Below are 20,946 nucleotides of genomic sequence, written 5' to 3'. Positions count from 1 at the left end.
CTCCGCTCACATCTGGGCACCGCTGCTCGGCGCGGACCCGCCTCCGCCTTCCCGAGCCGGCGCGGCCGCCCCGGCGGACGGCGACGAGGACGAGGCTTCGGTCCGGCCGCAACAATGTCCGAGTTTCTTTTGGCCTTAGTCGCGATCTCGGGATTATTTCCTCTGGCTAAGGTGCTGGCCGTGGGAGCCCAGGGAGGTAAGCGCAACACTTTCTGTTCCCCCTCGGAGGAGGGCTGCAAGTTGCCGCCGGCCCGCGCCCGCGCCCGCGCCCGCGCCGCCCGGGGCTGGGAGAGGCCGGGCGCGGAGTTCGGGGGCCGCCGCGGGCTCGTGGTCCTGCCCCGCCGGCGCTGTCCGCCGGCAGTCTGCCCCGCGGTCTCCAACTTCGTCTTTCAGCAACTTCCCGCTGCGAGCCCGCAGCGCACTCGCGCTGGCTCCCTGGGGGCCGCTTTCCCTCCCCTGCCTGTACCTGCGCTGCATCCTCCCCGGAGCGAGCCTCGCCAAGGTACTGGCTTCGGCAGGAGACGCTGCCAGCCAGAGCAGGGGCTGTGCACAGCAAGAGCAATAGCTCATAAACTTCTCCCCAGCCTTTATACTAAAGCTTTGCAATCCAGGTAGGGCATGACTTTGAGATGGATGCACACAATGTTGTGCTCTCAAGCTAGACCCCCCCCCCCCTTTAGCAGGAGGATGCATTCATGAGAAGCAAGCATAAACCAAGATCAGATGCATGTTTCTAGCAAGAATACTATATTTTTTTTTTTTTTTGGGAGAGTCTTTAAAGTTTCCTAAGCCCTCCTGTGCATGGACAGAGCCAAATGCCACAGAGCATTGCATCAATCGATCAGTGTTCCTGGTGGACACAAAATGGTTAACTATAACAATTGCATTATGGCAACTTGACTGTTAAGAGAGTCTCACTATGACTGATAATGCTGAGGCTTTTTGTTTAATTAGACGCAGACAAACAAACCTTACACCAATGTCAAGTAAATGGGGTGGGGAGAGGGAGGGAGAGAGCAAGCAGGAGAGGGAGAAAATGTACCGGTAAATGGTCTACTGATGAGGCTGTTTATATGAAGGTAATTTTGTATTGACTTTAAATTATTGATTCATTATATGAAATGGAACACGGGCATTAGCTGTCATGGCTCTATCCTACTCCGAAGCATGTATTAATATGTACAACACAAGCATACCACATGGCTTAGGGTTTTCTGTAAGTAATTTCAACAAGCTAGTCAGTGGCATATTTTTCCAACTGCTGATTGAAGATCATTTTCTTTTTTTCTTTTGTTTTGAAGAAGCTTCTTCGTCAGGTTGAACCACAGAGTTCCTTAAATTGATTCGACTCTTTCACTGTACATAATATTTCTGAACTTCATCTAAATACTGTGAAGCTTATGCGAGGCTAAATAAAACCGCACTGTTAGGTCCTGAAGAATACACAGCCAACGTATTAATATGTAAAAAGTTGAAAGAGCAACTGTTTTTTCCTCTTCTGGTCAAAGAGGACAGTATCCTTGTGCTGGGAGTTAAGCTTAGCTTTCCTTAGTATTCAGTGCTGTTCACAGATTTCTCTTGTTTTGCTTAGTGATGCTTGAATTAAAAAACGTTTAGAAGTATGATATTGGTTCAGCTTGTACTTCTTTGCCCAAGAATGTTAGCACATTGAATTGACTTAGAAATGCATCTGTAGATCAAGAATTATTAAGTAAAACCCATTAGGTCAGATTGCTTTCTACCTCTCTGTAAACTGTGCAGCTGAGAAATTGTACTGCATTGAATATGGTCATATCCAATTTGCTAGGAATTAACTAGATTTCCTTATAAATGTAACTGTTTAATGCATTTAATTTTTATTATGAAGTGGTGTGGTGTTCTGCATCATATACTCTGTCTACTGAATTGTTTATTAACTGTGTTTAAGTCATTTGAACAAGTACAAATGGCTATAGATAATTTGTTCTGGATGCTAGAACTGAAGTACCAAACCTGTTAGGTCCATTTCCCAACTGACTATCAAATTAAATATGTGATTCATATTATAAGCAAAAGGAACCACCCTTGATGACTTGCCATCAAAGAGGAAAGTATCGCTGAAGCATCACAAACTTATATAGTAAAACACTGCATCATTAGCTGCGAGGATATTGCTCAAAGGAACAGGTTAATATTCAACATGCTACCTGAACAACCTAGGAGAAGCTACAAGGCTTGTGCATGGTATATGTGTGGCTTTTATTTTATTTTTTAATGTACAATATTGAACATAAAGGTTATTGGGCACACTGGTACGTGTTCGATGGAAAATCGAACGTGTACCAGTGCTATGCTCCAAACTGAGAGCTGTACTCCAAACTCAGTAAATAAAACCTTAGGTTTGGGCCATTTTCTAAAACTCTCCTGGAAACTAATTGTACACTCTGTCCATACTGTTGGAGATTAGCAGATGCCACTTTATTTGTGAATGCAAGAGTCTGGTGTTTATTTGTTTTTCTTTTCTTTTGTTTTCATAGTTACCTTACACTTTTTAACTGTTACACAACAAATGTACTGTGTCAGCTTAAGTCAGAAACAACTGAGTCTTAAAAAAGGTAACATCCTCGTAAATCATACCAGTCCAAAAAGTCAGGTAAATGAGATTCACATAGACTCGGCTAACTCGTATCATCATGTCATACCTCCATAGAAGAACAATGGTGTGCAAATTAAGATTTAAAAAGAGTTGTTTGAAAAATGTCAAATTGTCTTGGCGGAAAAAGGAGTTGTGATAAGATGCCCAGAATGGGAATACAAGGTTCTGTGGGTAAAACTGATTATCTTTTATTAAACCAACTAAAATAGTTGGAAAAATTCTTGACCTTTTCATGCCAGGTAAGGTTTTTTGGACATACTTACAAAAAAACTAGACTACACAAGGTTGGTTTTGTTATGAAATGAAACGCAAGTTCACTCAAGCATATTGGGTTGCTGTATGTCCCAAGTAAGTGGAATGAGAACAGGCACACCATTGACTATAAATGTTATAAATACTTTGCAGTAGTTTATAGTGCATTTATTACCTGTTCTATGGTAGAGAAGGAGAGAACTGTGTCAGAAAAAGTAATGGCTCCTACAGCTATATTGGAGCATTCTTACTGGGCACTACAGTTTCTGAAGTCCATTTTTTTTTTTTAATTTGATGAGGTAACTAAAGAGTGGAGATGAAGATGTCTTCTCATCACAGTTTTCCTCATCCTAACGCCTCCTGAACCTGACTCTAGGACTCGCATTGCTCCTTTGTATCCAACTTTTTTTTTAAAGGTAGTTATACTGGTGTGGAATAATGCTACATGAATGGGTTTTACTACTGGGCATATATAGCTCTGGGCTGTCCAAAATTTTTAGATGTCATAGATGACTGGAGTTGAGTTAGCATAATTTCTACGACATGACAGTTTTAAGGAAAGTGTGTATCTGCTAGTATCATGGAACCCATTCTACTGTGAAATTACTCCTTTTTTTTTTGTTTAACTTCTGTAATAGCTAGATATATGGACATATTTATTTCTTTTTCTCAAGACTTTCAAGTCCGAATTTAATGTTTTATATCTGTTCTTAATATACATTATCATGTTAAAACAGTCTTTAGTAAATGCTGTACCAATTCTTCTGTGGGGTGATGTGTAGTCAGATAAAAATAAGCTTAAACTGAAACAAACAAAAGCTCTAGTAAAAAGGTGTCATCTTAAAACCCATGAACCCAAGTTAAAACTTCAGAACTGAATCCATATTTCATGTTCATTTTCCCTTACTGCCTTCTGAAGGGAGAAAATATGGAAAGGATAGATAGGTTATCTTGGAAACTGCTTTTTTCTATATTCTTACGGTCCACCATCATTTCCATCTTTAGTCCATGTACAAGGGAATTTACTGTTTTCCTAAGTGCCCTTTGTTATTTAGTTAGTTATTTATTTTAGTAAAGGATGGAAATAACTTAAAATCACTTAAAAATTGAATTATTAGGTTTACGATTTGGTTTATGCTCACTTGATCCAACTATACCGCCACTAAGTTCAGACACAAAAAGGCAAGATAAAATTGGTGGCCTCAGTGTGTTTTTAAAACCTTGTTTGTGATTTTCTTCTCCTGTGAAATTCTACTAGCAAATGGTTGTATTGAATGCATTTTTAGGCTTGACTCCAATCTCATTATTAATACTTAGGTGTTTTAAGAAGAACATGCTAAAAACAGCTGTACTTTGCTTTATCAAATTGAGCCCCAACGAGTTAGTTCAGTGGAAAGTATTCTCAACAGTCCTAAGTCAGACAAATTCAAATAAAGCTGTTTCAGTTTTTTAATATAGCCGTGTCTGTACTCATACTTAAATCTCTATGCATCTCTAACTAATATAGCTAGCAAGATGGTAACATTATACTGGCAAAGCAAATGGTTATAAGGTCATGGTGACACTTCCCAGTTGTTTAACATAAAGGACAATATTACAAGAAGCTTATTATTCTCTTATGAACTTTATTTATCTTTGGAGAGGCAGTTACATGGAAGGATAAAGATCTAAGGATGTTTTGGACAGCAGTTTAAAAGGGAATGCCATAAGATGCATTAGTACAGTGGGGGCCAACCTTTTTTTGGTGGTATGCTACAAGGTAAATCCTTCCTGTGTGAGTGCCACTCTGATCCTCTTTCCCTGCCCCCTCTGCTTTCTGCTCCCTACCCTTGGCTCCTTGTTCAATCTGTTGTTCTGCTTTCTGCTTCCTACCCTATCTGTTGCTGTGTTCCCTGCTCCCTTCTCAGCCTGCTGCGTGCTCCACAGCAGCTGTCTATGCCCATTTTGGCATGTGTGCTGTGGGTTGGCCGCCCCTGTATTACTAGATATGAATAAGTGAAAGATTTCCATAAAAATGGAATAGGCAATGCAAACATCAAATGTGTATACACTGTTCAAAACTATCGGGAAATGTGTAAGTTTGTCTGTAAGGTAGTTGACATTCATGTTCCATCTTGACCATGTCCTCCTTTGAGCCAATGTATAGGTTTCCATAGCTTTATTTTTTTTCTCTCCTCACTTCATTACACTATATTAAAAAGAAATAAAATGTATTTTACTAATGCAAAGCCAGAAAGCTTAATATCACAATGCAGAATGGAAATTTGCTTTTCTCTAAAACTTTGCCTTATTTCTCACGCATTTCAAACCTGATCCTGATGCAGGTTGAAAGCACCTCTTCTCCTCCAGAATTATAGGAAAGTTTAACTTGACTAGCCTGAGTAAAACTATTGAAGTTACATGGCTAGGAGCTCATAAGTTCAGCATGTCTATGCATCTTTAGAGAACTGGTACCTAACTAAATGACAGCACTGCCTCTGACTTCAGTGTGGGCAGGATCCAGCTTAGAAAAATTGTTTTGTTCATGTAGGTCCCTATTTCACCTCCCCCCCCTCCCCCCGCAGCAGCAGCAAAATAAGAAAAATAAAATTGGAATTGGGTCTTTCAGTAATTTCAGTTTGTAAATGATGAAAAATAAAGTATCTGAACCTAATAATTATAAAGAAATCATAGCTAGTGGTACATATCACTGCACTAACGCAGAGCCCTTCAAAATCCTCAGTGATGTAGGAACTGCAGAATTGGGCCCCAAGCTACAGATTGCAATTAGAGACCTAATTATGTTGAAAAATCCAATTATATGACTAAATGATGGCCGTACTTCTGGCCTGGCCTACCCAGTAGTCTGTGCTTTCATGTAGTTTATGCAATTATTTCTTTGCTCTCAAGCACCATCTACTGAAAACAAAGTGTACGCATTCCAGTCAGGCTTTCAGTTGCGGAAAAAAAATGCATGGAGTATCCTAATACTGAAATGCAAAATTTTGATTTTCAGATGTAGCGAACTAGCAAAGTAAGATAAGCAAGGGTTTGGTTTATATTGCACCCATTTCAAAATGGGCCAAAATCCATCGACTTCACTGAACTTAGGTTTTCCACCAATGAAACAGCCTAACAATTCATTAGGACTTCCTAACAAGGGCAGCTTAGCCTGGGTGTTGAGATATGTGGCGGCAGGGTTTGATGCAGGGTTGGTAATGGAATTCCAATAAAAGTCAAACGAAGTCTTGTAGTTGGATTTAATAGGAATTGAACAGGGTCCTCAGTGACACAAATGACCAAATAAAAACGGATATAAGCCATAAAATCCCAAACAGTGGAATCATTTACTGTAGTTTTTGTTTTATTTAGGTTACATACGTATTATTCTTAGTAAATATACAGTAGGTATAACTGCATCTGATCTATGTATGCACAGAAACTAATCAGTTTTATTTTGTCAGCACTTCTGAGCCAAAGTAATTTTGTCAACTGGTCATCTGATTGCGTAGGGAGAAAACTATTTTTTTCTTCAGCAAAGTTTGCTTCTTTTTTTCTGCAGTCATTAAACCAAAGCAATTAATAGTAATAGCTCCTTTATATGAAATAAGATATGATGCCAGTTGTTCAGTAAAAGGTGCATTCTAAGACTTTATTTTTTTTTAAGTTAAAAGTACAAACTCCTGAAGATGATGAGAACAGATCTCAGTATCACAAAAGTTCCAGGTACTGCATATATATTATATAATGCATTCTTGCTATCACTTGGACAGCCCTAACTTATCACACAGTTTCGTCTTGAATGACTTGGACTTCCAACAGAATTACATACTGTTGAAATATAGGTTCACTTTAGAAACCAGAATATACATATTTCTCTTTATTCCGGTGAAATCAAGGTACCATGGATTACGTCTTCTCTTTATTCTTATTGTCAGCACGACACCCCTTCCTACCTTTTGTATACAGCACCGTCTTGAAGATTTATCCTTCATGTATAGCAGGACAGGTACTATTGAAATAAGGTTTGGCTTTAGATATAAATATATATAAAATTCCTCAAGGATTTCACCACTACTGAGTTTTTATTCAGTGATGATTCATAACATTAACTCTCTCTTCTTGAAATGAATAAAGAAAACTTGGAGAATAAGATGCTATAGTTTTTGTTCCTTTGAATTAACTTGGGATATATTTGGAGGAGGGATGGCATGTGTGATGGAGAAATGGGAATGCAGTCCTTTTCAGAGGAGATCTTTCAAAGGGAGAACATACTGTTTGACAGGAAAAAGATTGTCAGCTGAAGAAAGGTGTGTGCGTGTGTATTTTTTTTTTAAATCCACTTCAGATATAATGCATGTGATGGTGATGTCAATTTACCTCTCCCTCAGACTAGGGCATTCAAGATACCTCTTACAGTATTTCACTGATTTATTATTGCAGGGTTTATACCACGCTTAGAGAATTAACATAAAACAATATACATGCGAGTGGTGACTGTATTCATACCTTTACTTGTCCATAATGTGAATCCAGACATTTTAGTATTATATTAGGACACAGCTCTTAGAAACAGTTTTAAATCACTGGAGGTACCTGGATGCTGACATTAGTGATACATCCTTGGGTGAATGTAGTTTTTTTGAGGAATGTCACCATATTGAAGTAGTTGTACAAAGATTTCCTGAAATCATAAAACGTGTGTTTTATCTTGAAAGATATTGATACAGAGCATTAATGAATTCTCAAAGAATAACTGCTTTGTGCATACAAATAATGTGATTGCATGGGATAAGTTCTTAGAGCACATAGCTGCACAACTGAAGATACCTGAGGTAAACAATATTGATGTATGTATAAAAAGGCATGCCCATATTTTAAATATTTGAGCAGCAATGAATCATTTAATCTGTCACTGAAATTTGGCCTCCTCTGTAACACAGCCTCTGTTTGTTAATATTATTGTGCACTGTTCAAAAGATTATAAGCCCGATTCCTCACTTTGCAAGTCAGAAATAATTTGGCTTTGACTCAGTGAGCATTGGTTTGGACTACAGATTCAGATTAGTAACTGATTTGTGGACTATATAATGCACATATTTACAAGAGATCTTCGGTGGCTACAAGACGATTAAAGTTTGCTCAGAAAGTTTTGTACTTCCTCCAAAGCATAGCAACTAAAGTAGATGCATTACCCTCATGTTTTGGGCTTTTTTGGTACTAACTTAGATATAGGACAGTTTCTCTTTTTCTTTTCTTTTCAATATTGAGGGTAACATGATTTAGCCATCATTTTTCAGGAATCAGAAGAAACCCACTACCTGTTTTTTTTCACAATTGTTCATGGTATTGTTTTTTTTTTTGTTTTTATCAAGCTCGTTGTTCATTTACTTCCTGAAAAATAGTATTTTCGGCGATTTTAATTAATTTGTTTACTTTACAAAACTGTGACAGAACTTTGATAAAAATACAATTTGATTGTATCAGTTCAGCCAGGGAGGGCAGCCTATGGCCCCCTTGATGCAGCCTGTAGATACGGGGCTTCAGTGGCATGGAGCATATGCTGCAGGTATCTCCATGCACCATAGAGGTGGAACACTGTCTGTGGGTGTTCCCTGTGCTGCTGGGGAGATGAACAGACCTACTCCTGAGTTACCATGTCAATAGTATTGACAAACTTTTGTAAAATATAAATTCTAACTGTCCTTGAAAAAGGGTAAGAATTCCACCCATCTCCACTTGAGAAGAAAAATGCCATGTTCTGACTTGCCAGCATTTCTCCATGCTTTTTCTTTTGAGATCTACCATTCCTGTACTCATATCCATGGCACAGTTTAAGGAGTTGAGGCACCACTTTAAAGTATGCATTTGTTTTTTCTTCATTGTAAAACATGGGATACCATAATTGGAAGGGTTTTTTTTTCCTACATTGCCCTCCTTAAAATGGTCAAAAGAAGTCTATTAAAGGACACAGAGAATAGAGAATCCATTAATGTACTGTAACACTATGAACTGTAACGGCAGGCAGGTTTTACGTTAATAATCATTAAACACCTGATTCACCTCCTTTTGCACTTTATGTGGATTAACTAAAAATAATGGAAAAGGAAGTTAGAAGATAGGGGATGGATGCTCACATCTTGAAATACACAAATATTTCTGTACCCACTGGTCTTACGAACGAACTGATCCAAAACCTATGGAAGACAGTGGAATGACTCGCTTTAAATACAGTGGATTTTGGATCGGTCCCAAAATTCAGTCCCAGTCTGGAAGTTGATTTTCTAGATATGAGACATCTTCACTCAATAAATCATTTTTAAGATTTAAATGGGAAAAGTAAGACTTGACTATTGGTAGAACTGCCAAAGCAACACAGCTATTAGACAGCAGAGTTCATTGTTTTCTTGTGCATATAATGAAGTTTTACTTTCAGGTTGTTTAAACTGTTGTTATTAAATCTAGTCCTCTCCACATGGTATGCAGAGGTGGGAATAATAAAGAGACTGGAGTTGCATAGACGTAATTGGGGTCAGTATAGGGCATGTAGGCTCACTAGTTCAGGTGATGTACAATATAGAGAGAATCTAGCTTGATTTCCAGATTCCAGTTTGAGTATGCAGAGCTGGCAGGAAAAAAAATTATACTTGAAAACTTAGCAGAGATGATTCGGAAGGCACTGCAGTTTAGTAAACTAGAATCCTATAGTGCCATATGAAATATCAATTTGCAGAAATAAAAATGTCTTGGGATTGTGAATGCTTCTAGGTCTTACAAAATATGTAGAAACAATGGGTGCAGCTACACGTTGCCCTACATAGCCATAGCGATGTGCTGTGTTGCCATACGTGCGCTATGGTGATGTAGCGATCCCTTGATTATTTAGATCACAGCTGGACTAATGAACAATAAATGTCAGGTTTACTGTGTTTTCTTTTTTTCCCCACTGTAGCTGCCTTAGAAGAAACATTTCAAACCATGAAATTTAAAGACCTACAAGAGATGTAGACCAAGTCAAAAACATAAGACACTGACATGCATGGAACTGTTCAGATAAAATTGTCCTCATGCTTCATTAAAACAATGAAAGGCAAAATCTGAGACAGGCATTTTGTAGACACAAGGTTTTAGAGGCCACACTTTAAACTACAGCATTTGAATAACACAGTGCTGCTATGTACCATTTTGTCAGAATGTATGAAATGGGAGAGGGTGTGAATGTATAATTTAAATATAAAAAGAAGTATAAAACTACTTTAATAGAACAAAGCCATCAGAGCTGGGTTTTTAAATAGACATAATCTTTATCCCTGATCCAACCATCCCATTATGACATTTCTTCAAACATGGAGCAAGCTGTTGAGATTGGGGTGCATGTGTAGGCTTATCTGAATTAATTCCTCCTTTTACACATGCTCCGATGTACTGGATTTATGTCTAAGTTGCATTTCATTTTCTGGATTTGGAAGGTAGTGACCTGAGCAGATCTGACAATGTACAATATCACCCATTTACTAGCCAGATCGTACTGCTCTTGAGAGCCAACTAATCTACTTGGTGCCAACTAATCTGCTACTTCTGCATTTAAACATGGTACTTTTTACCTGCATATCCAGTAATAATACAGAAGAGTTTAAGATTAGATGTGTATAATTTCTTAATTTCCATATATTCAGTGGTAGGTGTGTTCAGGAGCCCCAGCCTTTAAAATTTGTGTTGCTGTAGAAATGTGTTCTCTGTAGAAATTCTGCTTGTCACTTATTCGCACTTTGACTGCACTTGGGGCAGTAAGACGTGAGCTCAAAGCAGATAGTTGTCATCAAATTGGTCATCAAATTGATGAACGAAATTAAGAATTACTGTGGAAATGCAGAATGTTCAGATTAGTAATTCCAGTGTATTCTCTACAAAGCGAATTCAAGCTGGAAAAACACCTCAGAAAAGGATTTTTAAATGTTATGCTACTGTGATATTGGCTGGCTATTCCAGATGCAAATTACATGTTGCTCATTTCAGTGTAATAACTGGTATGTGCTTCCTTTTTTGTTTTGTGTGTTTACTTTTATTTTTATTTGGGAGGGAGGGGTTGCATGTCCTTAAAATCCACTGATTTTATGGTTATCTTAAAGCATATTTTTAGGTGACAAATAGAAAATTTAAAGCAACAGATCCCCACACAGACTGCTACTGGTTGTGAAAAACCATGAGTGCAGTTTATTTCATAGTCTCACATGGACTATGAAATAACATGGACTGTATTATCAGTTGTTGCAAATGTGGTGTAATTCAATTATCTTTATGCTGATTTTACACTAGCTGAAAACATAGCCCATCATCTCATGATGGTATCATTGTAATGTTTTCCACTGTTTTTCTAGAATATTTCAAATTAGTGACAACCCATAGAAATGTAACATATTTATCTGCTACCTCAGAAACCTACTAGCAATATTAAATGTAGGCCCAACAATTTTCAAAGCATTGAAAAAATCTTTAAATAATTCAGGTAACATCAACAGTCAATAGCTAATTAATTAACTGCATTATTTTGCTTGTATTCTCTTGGCTTGTGTAAATTACTCTGAATCCTTGTTTTTAGCTATTTTAAAGAAGAATGAGTCATACCCAATTAAAAAAAACCTGCACATGCAAACCCTACAATAGGTATTTTTACAACTTCATACATATTTTTAATGGGAATTGTCAGACCATAACAAAGCAATGGTTTATAGCCCCCACAATACAATAGACAATCTTTGAGAGGACGGTTGCCTAGTTTCATGGTGCAGTAGAACATTGCACTATGAAGTACAATACAAAAATTGTTTGATCTTAACTAGATGTTGTTTCTCTAAAGCACTAATATTAGCATCTCCTTGCCATTTCGGTGTGCTTGTCCCATTGACACAAGCATCATTGGCTAATTATACACTATGTAAATATGATTTTGCCTTATTAGTTTTAAATATTGCCTTTAAAGTTCATTGAGAGCAGTTCTGTCTCTTGTTTCATGTAGAATTTAAATGGTCATAACCAAGTGGAAGCCATTTAATATTTATAGACCATACAAGCCCTTTAAAAGCAGACATTTTCCATAGGCTCCTTACTCTAAATACTAGTACAGTAACATGTTATTTGTAATTTCTCAGCACACCTCATTGTTTGGCCTATTGAGGAGAATATATGATCTTAGACCCTGATTTGTCTATGCAGTCCTGTTCCTGAGAAAAGCGTTTTTGACTTGAGCTGTTTACACCTGCAGCCACGCGATGTATCTGTTCCTGCAGAACTCTTTGCAGGAAAAGAGCCTTTGCTGGTAAAGTTCAGTCTGAGTACTGTAATCATGTGTGACCCCAGCGCTGCAGGAACAGCAACAGTGTTGTAAGGGATAATGGAAGCAGAGAGATAAGGGGGTACATGAAGAAAGTAGCAGCACAAGAGAAGGTGGGAAAGGTGTTCTCCAAGAGGAAAATGGCAGCTTTTACTAACATTTATCACAAGTACATGCATCTAACCAAGTATGTTTTTCCTCATTTCCCTCCTTGGGCTAGGAGAGATGCGGTAATACTTGACAAATATTGATACTGGGTTTTTTGTGGGTTTTTTTTTGTCTTTTTTGTTTTTGTTTGTTTTTTATATTGATTGCTGAAATAAGGAATCTGTCTGGAGTTACGTTATGGCCGTGTGTAGATGAAACGAGAGGCATGTTTGCACAACAATTTAAGTAGGCTAAATGCTTTTTCACTGCTTTAATGGTATTGGTGTTTGCATGCCTCAGTAGCATATTGCGCTTTAATTCCAGCTGCTGTAGGATATTTGGCAGTGTAATGTGCCTTAAATGACTTGGGGCACAGCAAACTAAAACTCGTCCGAGGAGTTTTAGTTTGCTGTCCCTACAGCCACAGAACAAAGCACTGGGCTCCATGCAGCTCCGTGGCTCTGCAGGAAGCCCTGCAGGCAGCCTGACAGCAGCCCGGGAAAGCAGCTCTGCGCAAGAATAGTGGTGAGCTTGATTTTTTTTTTCTTTTTTTCTTTAAAGTTTTTATTTTATATTATTCCCCTCCCCTACCTCTGGAGCCTGCCTGCATGAACTGCATAGGGGCCCAGTGCTTCCCTCCTCAGCTGTAGTGTCCCCTGGGACTGCCCAAGCCAGGTGCTTACAGGTGGGTGCTGCTGGCGGGGGCAGGGCAGGGGGAGGCCGGTGCTGCTGCTGCAAGGAGAAGCATCAGCCACGGCCCAGGGACCCCTCCACCCACTGGCAGCTCGCCCTCCCCTTCCCACCAGAGAGGCAGGAAGGTCAGCGGGGTGTGTGTATGACACGGGGGTTTAATCAGCCCTAAATTGAAGCGCTGCTTTTTAAAAACCCACCACTTTAATTTAGGGCCTCTGTTTTGTCTACGCATGGCCATATGACATCCTTGGCAGGGGGGGAACTGCTGCTGGAAATGAATAGGTTAATAAGTGAATTCCTAGGTCATCTAGAACTAAATTTTATAGAGCTTAACTATGCTGTCTCGACAGTTGAACTCCATGGGTATAAATCAAGTCCTTAGAATAAATCAGGTGCATATAAAGAAAAAATCCACTGACTTGTAGTTAGTTTAAAACGTATTTTTAGGTGACAAATGGAAAATCTAAAGCAACTGACTTCCCCCTCACCCCACACGGACCCACTCACCCAGACTGCTACTTTTTGTGGAAAAATGTTTAGTGGATCAAAGGCCTCTAACAGGCATTCGATTCTAGCGATGGAAATTTCTACCTCAGGAAATCTTTCTCAGGGCGGGAGCAGTACAGACATTCAGTCTTCAGTTGCCCCCTTTCCCCTGTTTTCTACATCTTCTCCAGATCGGTGTGACTATGGTCTAGGAATGTGTGGGTTGCACCAGACCTCTCCCAGTCTGGTCTGGTTTGGTCCAGGAAGGCACTGGGGCAGGAGTGGAAAATGCTTGCCCTGCTCCCCAGACAAGTTAACTCCATTTTAGAGAGTGGGTTGGTGGGGAGGGGGCACTAAAGACCAGCTGTTCCTTCATTTTACTCCTGATGGCAGGAGCAAAGTGAGGAAAGAGCAGGGAGGGAGCAAGAAGCAGCTGTTTCACTCCCCTCTCCAGCCAGTCCTGGGGTGACTGGGGCAGCCATTACTCACTCCCCACACAGGGGCTCCCTGGCTTTGCTCCGTTGCTCCACTCCCCGCCTGGACTAGACTGGGAGGAGGCTTTATTCTTGTGAGAAGTTTTTTTTTTCTCGGAAGGGAGATCTTCCAGGTTGATACCTGGAAGATTTTGTTGCCTGGAGAGGACATGTTTTCTTTGGGAAAAATTGAATGAACTTTTGTATGCTTGTAGTTACTACTGGAAGAGCGATATTTCTCTCAGTAGAAACATATTGTCTGTATGTGGCCAAAGTTAGTGAAGTGATATTGTAGTACGTAGGGGACACTTCGCTTGTTTATCAACATAGTTTTACTAAAATCTCTGTCAGAAAAGTGAAGAGAAGGAGAAAATCAAAGATTTGCTTTCTTATTTCTTAAAATACCTACTTTATTCTCACACAGTTTTTTTTTTTTTTTCTTTTTCATGTGGAATATAAATTTTGCAGGTACCATTTACATTTGGCAGAGGGATAATTTATGTGCATTTCTTGCTGTGGAAATGTTTTCCCATTAAAGAAAATAACTACACTTAAAATAGGTGCATATATGTTTAATAAAATGTTCATCCGCTTTGTCCACAACAAAGGTTTTATTGTACTCTAATCTTCATACTTTGATTTTTCTGAAGCTGGAGGGATGTAATTTATTAGAGTAAGCTGAGCTTTCAAGCTTCTTGAGATCAAATAAATTGATGGGTTGCCTTAAAATTGTCCCAAGGAATCTGTAAATGCAGAAGAGAAGGGAGAGAGGGAGGACTAGCATACCATGGCCTCTTAAATGAATGCTTCTGGCAGTGACAGCTCAGAACCAGAACAACAAATATAAAGGCTCATTAATAATGCTGATCTGTTAAATTTTCCTGATTGCTAATTTTAACATTGGTCCTACTTACCAGAAATGTACATGAACAAAACTGATACGTTTTTAAGATGTCAAATTGACATAATGCATACTTTCACAAAGCCAACTGATGAGAAAAATCATTCAAAGGGGTATACTTCAAAATCAGTGAATAGGATGTATACTCATGAATCTCTTTAGCTGGTAAAAACATGCTTTCACACTTTTTTTTTTAAAGTACCACTTCAAAAATTTAACCCTTTGTTAGACCAGCAGGGCTCATATGATTAATAAGGTTAAGACTTCTTCCTCATCTTAATGAAATCATGCTTTATATATATTAATATAGTCTATATATGTGTATGTACTCTCTCTCTCTCTCTCTCTCTCTCTCGCTCTCTCTCCATATATAGACACATATAAATTGATCTGAATATAAAAAAAATGTTTTCGTAACATCCATTACAAGGATTTGGACACATGGGTTCCGATCTGCATGGACTCTGCAGAACCAAGGCTTGTGAACCCTCAGGCCAGTAAAACCCAAGTTGTCTGATTACCTTCAGTGTGATTACTCAATTAATTCAAATTAAGCGCATGCTTAAATTCTTTACTTATCAGAGAGAAGACAGGGCTTGGGGGTTGTGTCTTGGCAGCGTACTAATGAGACCACTGATGGAGATGTTATTCAACAGGAGACAATATGGTCTACTAAAGAAAGGGTAAACAGTCTCCGTGTATTTCTTCACCTTTCCTTCTCTGTCTCTGCCATCAAAAATATTTCTGTTTTCACAAGAGAGGAAATAAAAGGGGTTGGGGTAGATTTGGGGGCCCAGGGAAAATGTCTTCTATAGAAATTTACAACTTTGTTACAAATGATAGCGTATGGACTATATGCAGGCATTCGTTGTCTACTAGGAGAACCATTCTCTCGGTAGAAAACAAAACTGTCCAGACACCCCTGCTTTTTCTCTTGGACCAAAAAAATGGCTGTTCATAGAAAAATAACCTTGGGACAACCAGGATTAAATCTCCCAGGAGAGATTCTCCCAAAAGGCTGAATGTGAGTGTGCTTTTCTCCAGCTTAACTCCTTGTGTGTAACCAGGAGTGGAGCTAGGAGAAAGGGACTGGGGCAACTGAGTCTGGAAGAGGGGTGGTGGGCAGGTGTTTTCTGCCGGTGCTGTAGACTGGGAGGGCTGTGGAGGGGAGGAGCAGCCGTGAGTTGCTCCCCGCCTGATCACAAGTTCCTGATGTAAAAAGCAGGCAGGAGCTTTGCCCACAGCTGCTGGCTACCAAAAGCAGAGTGCAGGGTATGCTGCCCTCTGCCTGCTCCTCCTGCCTCCCTCCCTTGTGGCTCAGATGAGCTGAAAGTATAGCAGTTGAAAAGCTGGTATAGTTGGCAGCCAGGCTTGCAAGCCCAGCTCTCAGCCCTGCTGGCTTTCCTTTGTTGCAGGGGCCAGGAGGCTGGCTTGTGGAAAGCCTCTGCTCCTCCAGCTCCCAGCCACGCCAGCTTTTCATTTCAGTTTTCCCAGCTGACCCAGAGCAGAAGCAGAGCAGAGGTATGCTGCTGTGCTCCTGTCACAAGATTTTCGGAGACTTGCCCCAGTGGTTGAATACTTCTCCCTGCTCCCTGCTTTCCTCTGCAGTCTTCCAGGCTGACCCAGGGTGGGGTTCTTCACCTGCAGGGGAGAACCAAGAGGGTCCCCCCCATGGGAAAATGCTCCTCCCTTGCCAGTCAGCTGATTGGTGGGATAAGAGGGAGACATCCTTCTGGGGTGTGAAGCACCCCCAGATGACTTTTGCAGCCACCAAGTGCCAATTGACAGTCTGTCCCCTTCCCAGGCAGGGGAGAGGTCAGGCTGTAAATGAATGGCCAAGGAAGGAGCCCTGTAGGGTTCCCAGGATGTAGAGCTTGCCTGTGAAGGTGCCCAGCCATGTATGCTATGAATCGTCATTCCAGAAACAGTTTCTGTCTTCCATAGAAGATATTCCGTAGAAGATATATTTCTCTTTCTCCAATATTTAAACCAGTTTTGAACTTTGGTGTTTTCAGCATGTTCTTAACCAGGAGAGCTGTTGTCAACATGAATAGTTTCTGCAATACATTTAGGGATGAGATGTTATCCAGTCACAAATCCTTTGTTTACTTCTAGGTATTATATTGAGCTCCTCCAAATTGTGCTACTGAGTGTAACTTCCTCCTAATGCCTTTGAAGTATTTAGATAGAAGAGATGCAGAGTTTGGAACTGTTTTCCCATTGAAGTAAATGAAGTAGTCGTAGCAGCCAGTCTCCTGTAAAGGTCCAGTACTGGGTGCACAAGAAGATGAGGAAGTATAACTTTTTTTGAACAAGTACCATTACAATAACAACAAGTTTTGCAAAGGGATTTAAAATTGCAGGGAAAGTTTTAGAAAAGGCGAAGTGGGAAGAAGCACATGGATAGTAAGGTGAAGTTGTAAGAGAGAGCACTGTACTTAAACACAGAAAATGCCCAGGTAACAATTCCTTCAACTGCACACATAACTGATCAGCTCCCTGCTGGGTGATTTATAAAAGCCAGCTTGTGAGTCAGGTAAGGACAACCTGTAGGGAGATACAGGGCATAGGGGGAAAGCTGTTGGGGCTTTTGCAGTCTGCTTTGATCAGGGAACTAGCTTTGTCTCTGCATTTCTTTGGGAGTATTGTGTTTGAACAATAAAACTGCTTTGAAAGAAGGGTCTAAACAGACTATATCATGGTATTGGTCCTTTTTGTTCTGGGAGAAACAGGTCAGCAGTCCAGAGCTTCATGTTGCCCTTCTCCATCTTGTTAGGTGGTGCTAATTCTCAGACTGCTGTTAAATTTCCACCGACAGAGATAATAGATTCTGACAGAGGTCCTCAACATTCATTAGTCAGGGGGCAGTGACTAAGATAAGGAGATCTACAGTAAGGAGGATAAAGAGGAAGAAAGCTTCTCAGATGTCATGGCTTAGACTGGGCTGGATGGGAAAGTGCAGGGAATGAGGGATGCAGCTGTGGTAGCCCAAGATGCTGGCTGGGCTACCAGGCAAGAAAAAAGATTTCAAAGCATAAATAAGAGTGAATTACTACCCTGGGAGAAGAAGACAAAGGGAGTTCTTTTCCTGCCCCATATAGAAGAATGAAAATAAAGTCAATCTAATCCTTATTAAATTGGCCTGCCTGATGCATCCTGCTAAAATGTGTTCATAGTGCTGGTTAAAACAACCAGGTTAGAAATCTACTGACAATAAATGCAGATTTATTGTTTAAGTGTCATTGGGACACCTAATAAAGTATCAGAATGGGAACTGTAACTTGTGAAAAGGAAAAAAAATGTCCTTGTGCCATTTAATTAACTGTCTGGCCAATGCTTCTCTCTTTTTATTGCAAAATCTGTAAGTTGCAACTGGTTCCAAGTACACTACTCCACAGCTGTGCCAACAACCAGCAAATAAATACATTAAAATCCAGAAAGCTTTCTACCAGGTCCAGTGATAAATTCTGAAACTGCAAAGATTGTTTGGTTTAGTTATTTCTCCCTTTACCAATAAAGAACAAAGCATAAGAACTATCACTAATTGCATATTCAATAAACAAACATGGGAGTCTTTGATAGAAAAATAATACCTTTCATCAAAAATTACAATAGGTCGCTTTAATCTTTTTGGGGACAATACTAATTTGTGTAGATTTCTGTGTAGACCTGTCTTTTTCAGTTACTAGGTCAATTAGGTAGCCAAAGTTGTCTAGCATTATCATTCAGAACACTTCGTATTAAGCCCTAAAGTTTATTCACAATCATTATTATTATGACATCTCCCACCCTTCCTCCCCCAGCATTTTTTAGTAATGCAGGGACTTAAAGTTACCTTTTTTATATATGTATTCGTTGGGATTAGGGAAAAATCTGTACCTCCGGGCTCTGTTAGAGCAGATAATATGGCAGACAAAGATCTTTGGCATGGCATTTGAATCACTAAATATCTATATTTCTATTCTGTTGTTCTCACACAACCCATTTTAACTTTCCCCTGAGGAGTAATATAACAAGTAAAATCTGTCTTTGAATATACTGTATGATAGACATATAAATAACCTCTTTTATTCAGGTGGTACTGCTTAGATTTTTCTGTTTCATCCCAGATCATATTCATATTTTAAATGACATGGCAAACTTTGAAGAATAATGCAGTTATTGCCAATTAAATTTATTTTCTGAAAGAGTTTACATTTTATTGAGTTCATGAAGCATAACAACTATTTTTATGTGTTTGAGATTTTAAGGAAAAATTCTGACTATATAATATACTTTCAGATATTATTTTAAACACACATTAATTAAAATGAATTTGGGTTTGGTTCTTTCAGCCATTATCCAAGCCTGATGGAATAAAAAGTAGAATTAGGAACTGTGAGGATGAGAGCCATGAGTTACTCTGTAACATGCCTTTAAATATAATTTGAAAGCAGTATTAAGGGGAGATTAATTTTTAAGTACACATGAATAAAAAATCATTTCTACTATTTTTATTTTAAAATATAGTTTGGAGTTGGTCATTTGGAAAATGGATATGTAAACCTTTTTTCTTTTGAGCTCAGGGAAGACCATTTGAGGTGACAATTGTAGTCTTCAAGGGGAAAAATGATTAAATCTTTTGATGATGCATTAGTGACAAGTGAGTTGATAGTCAGTTGGTTATGTCCTTGTAAGATGGAGGCCAAGTTTGAGAAGGTTTAAAAGGGAACTAAAATCAATCTAAACCTATCAAATTAATTTTATTACAGTCGTTAACAACCATTAGAGCTGTTTCAGTCACTCTGGTCAGAATTCCATCTGTAGTTCTCGAGGTGAAAGGTTAATGACTCATTTACTGAGCTGTGCAGTTTTCTTTCATTTTTCATTTACAATTATATCTACTTGTTATAAAACTCGAAACCACTTCCAAAATATACTGTACTAATGCATTGTTGCTGTCAATTTAAGTTATTAAATCACAAATTCTAAAGGTGATATCCAAATATGCATTAATATATTTGGGTCACCAAATATCCATTTCTTCCCATTATGAATGGCTGCTGGGACCTTCTGCTAATATCATGACTTAGCAAATGTTTACTCCTAAAGACCCAAGTATTAATGCTGGTTTACAATCTTATGGTATTTCCTAGTGCATGTTGGAAATATGCAGACAAAACTCTTGGGGGTAGAGGCAATATCTTTTATTAGACCAACTAGAGAGTTGCAAAAAAATGTTTTTTATTTGCAAGCTTTCAGGCCCAAATGCTCTTTGCCAGGCAAAGGAGAATTCAAAGACTGTAAAATTTCTCCCATGTAGAAACTAAATTTCATACTGCAGAGGAGAACTAAAAGATGTTATGGTTCTTCTGGGTGGTAAAGTGTTTTTTGTTTTTTATAGATAAAAAGCTGCTCTGTGGGCATGTCTACACATGAGCATTTACTGTGCGGTAACTGTAATGCGGTACAGGCACATGTCTACACATGCACACCAGTAACATGCAGTAAATATGGCAACTTATGTCAACTTGAACACTAATTTGATACCTGCGTCATGGATGCAAGGGATGGGGGGATCGCTTCTGCCACTGTGTGTGCCCCCAGATCTGTGTGCAGGGCAAGGGTGGGCTGCTCGGGGCTGCACTGGCCTCTTCCTGGTGGCAGGGGCAAGGCCAGAGCAGGAAGGCTAAAGGTTGTTGTTGGTGGTGCTGGTAGAGGTGGGGCTACAGGGAATTTCTTAAGGGCGCTGTTGCCTACCCCATAGCCCACCCCATAGCACCTTCTCCTAGCACCGCAGCCACCTGCCCCACCCCTGCCTTCTCACACCAAGTGCAGCCCCGACCCAGCCCCCACACCAGGAAGAGGCGAATGCAGCCCCTGGCCCTGAGCAGCATGCCCTTGCCCTATGCACAGATGCGGGTGGGGGGGGGGCACATGCCTCCCTTTGTGTGCATAGCAGTGAGCTTCCTTGCTGCCCCACCCTGCCATGGCTGAGCAGCCTCTGTCTTTGGCCTATTCCCTCCCTCATCATAGGGGGGCCTTGATGTGCACTCTTCCCCCCCCCCCC

The 20,946-nt window shown here is 39.7% G+C and overlaps 1 protein-coding gene across 1 annotated transcript in view; it reads left to right on the top strand.

Annotated features, from left to right (window-relative positions):
* The first annotated feature begins 6 nt into the window (after window positions 1–6).
* LRP1B (LDL receptor related protein 1B) overlaps window positions 7–20,946 on the top strand; it is a 1,585,724-nt gene continuing 1,564,784 nt past the window's right edge. Inside the window, exon 1 of the mRNA XM_019553609.1 lies at window positions 7–196. Within this exon, the coding sequence (XP_019409154.1) occupies window positions 115–196 (82 nt within the window). The 5' untranslated portion in view covers window positions 7–114. The remainder of the gene's footprint in view (window positions 197–20,946) is intronic.

This window comes from Crocodylus porosus, unplaced genomic scaffold (assembly GCF_001723895.1).
Source record: "Crocodylus porosus isolate Cpor-Errol unplaced genomic scaffold, CroPor_comp1, whole genome shotgun sequence".
NCBI classification, from domain to species: Eukaryota; Metazoa; Chordata; order Crocodylia; family Crocodylidae; genus Crocodylus; species Crocodylus porosus.
The sequence above is the reverse complement of the archived record's forward strand: the minus strand, read 5'-3'. Positions and strand labels throughout refer to the sequence as shown.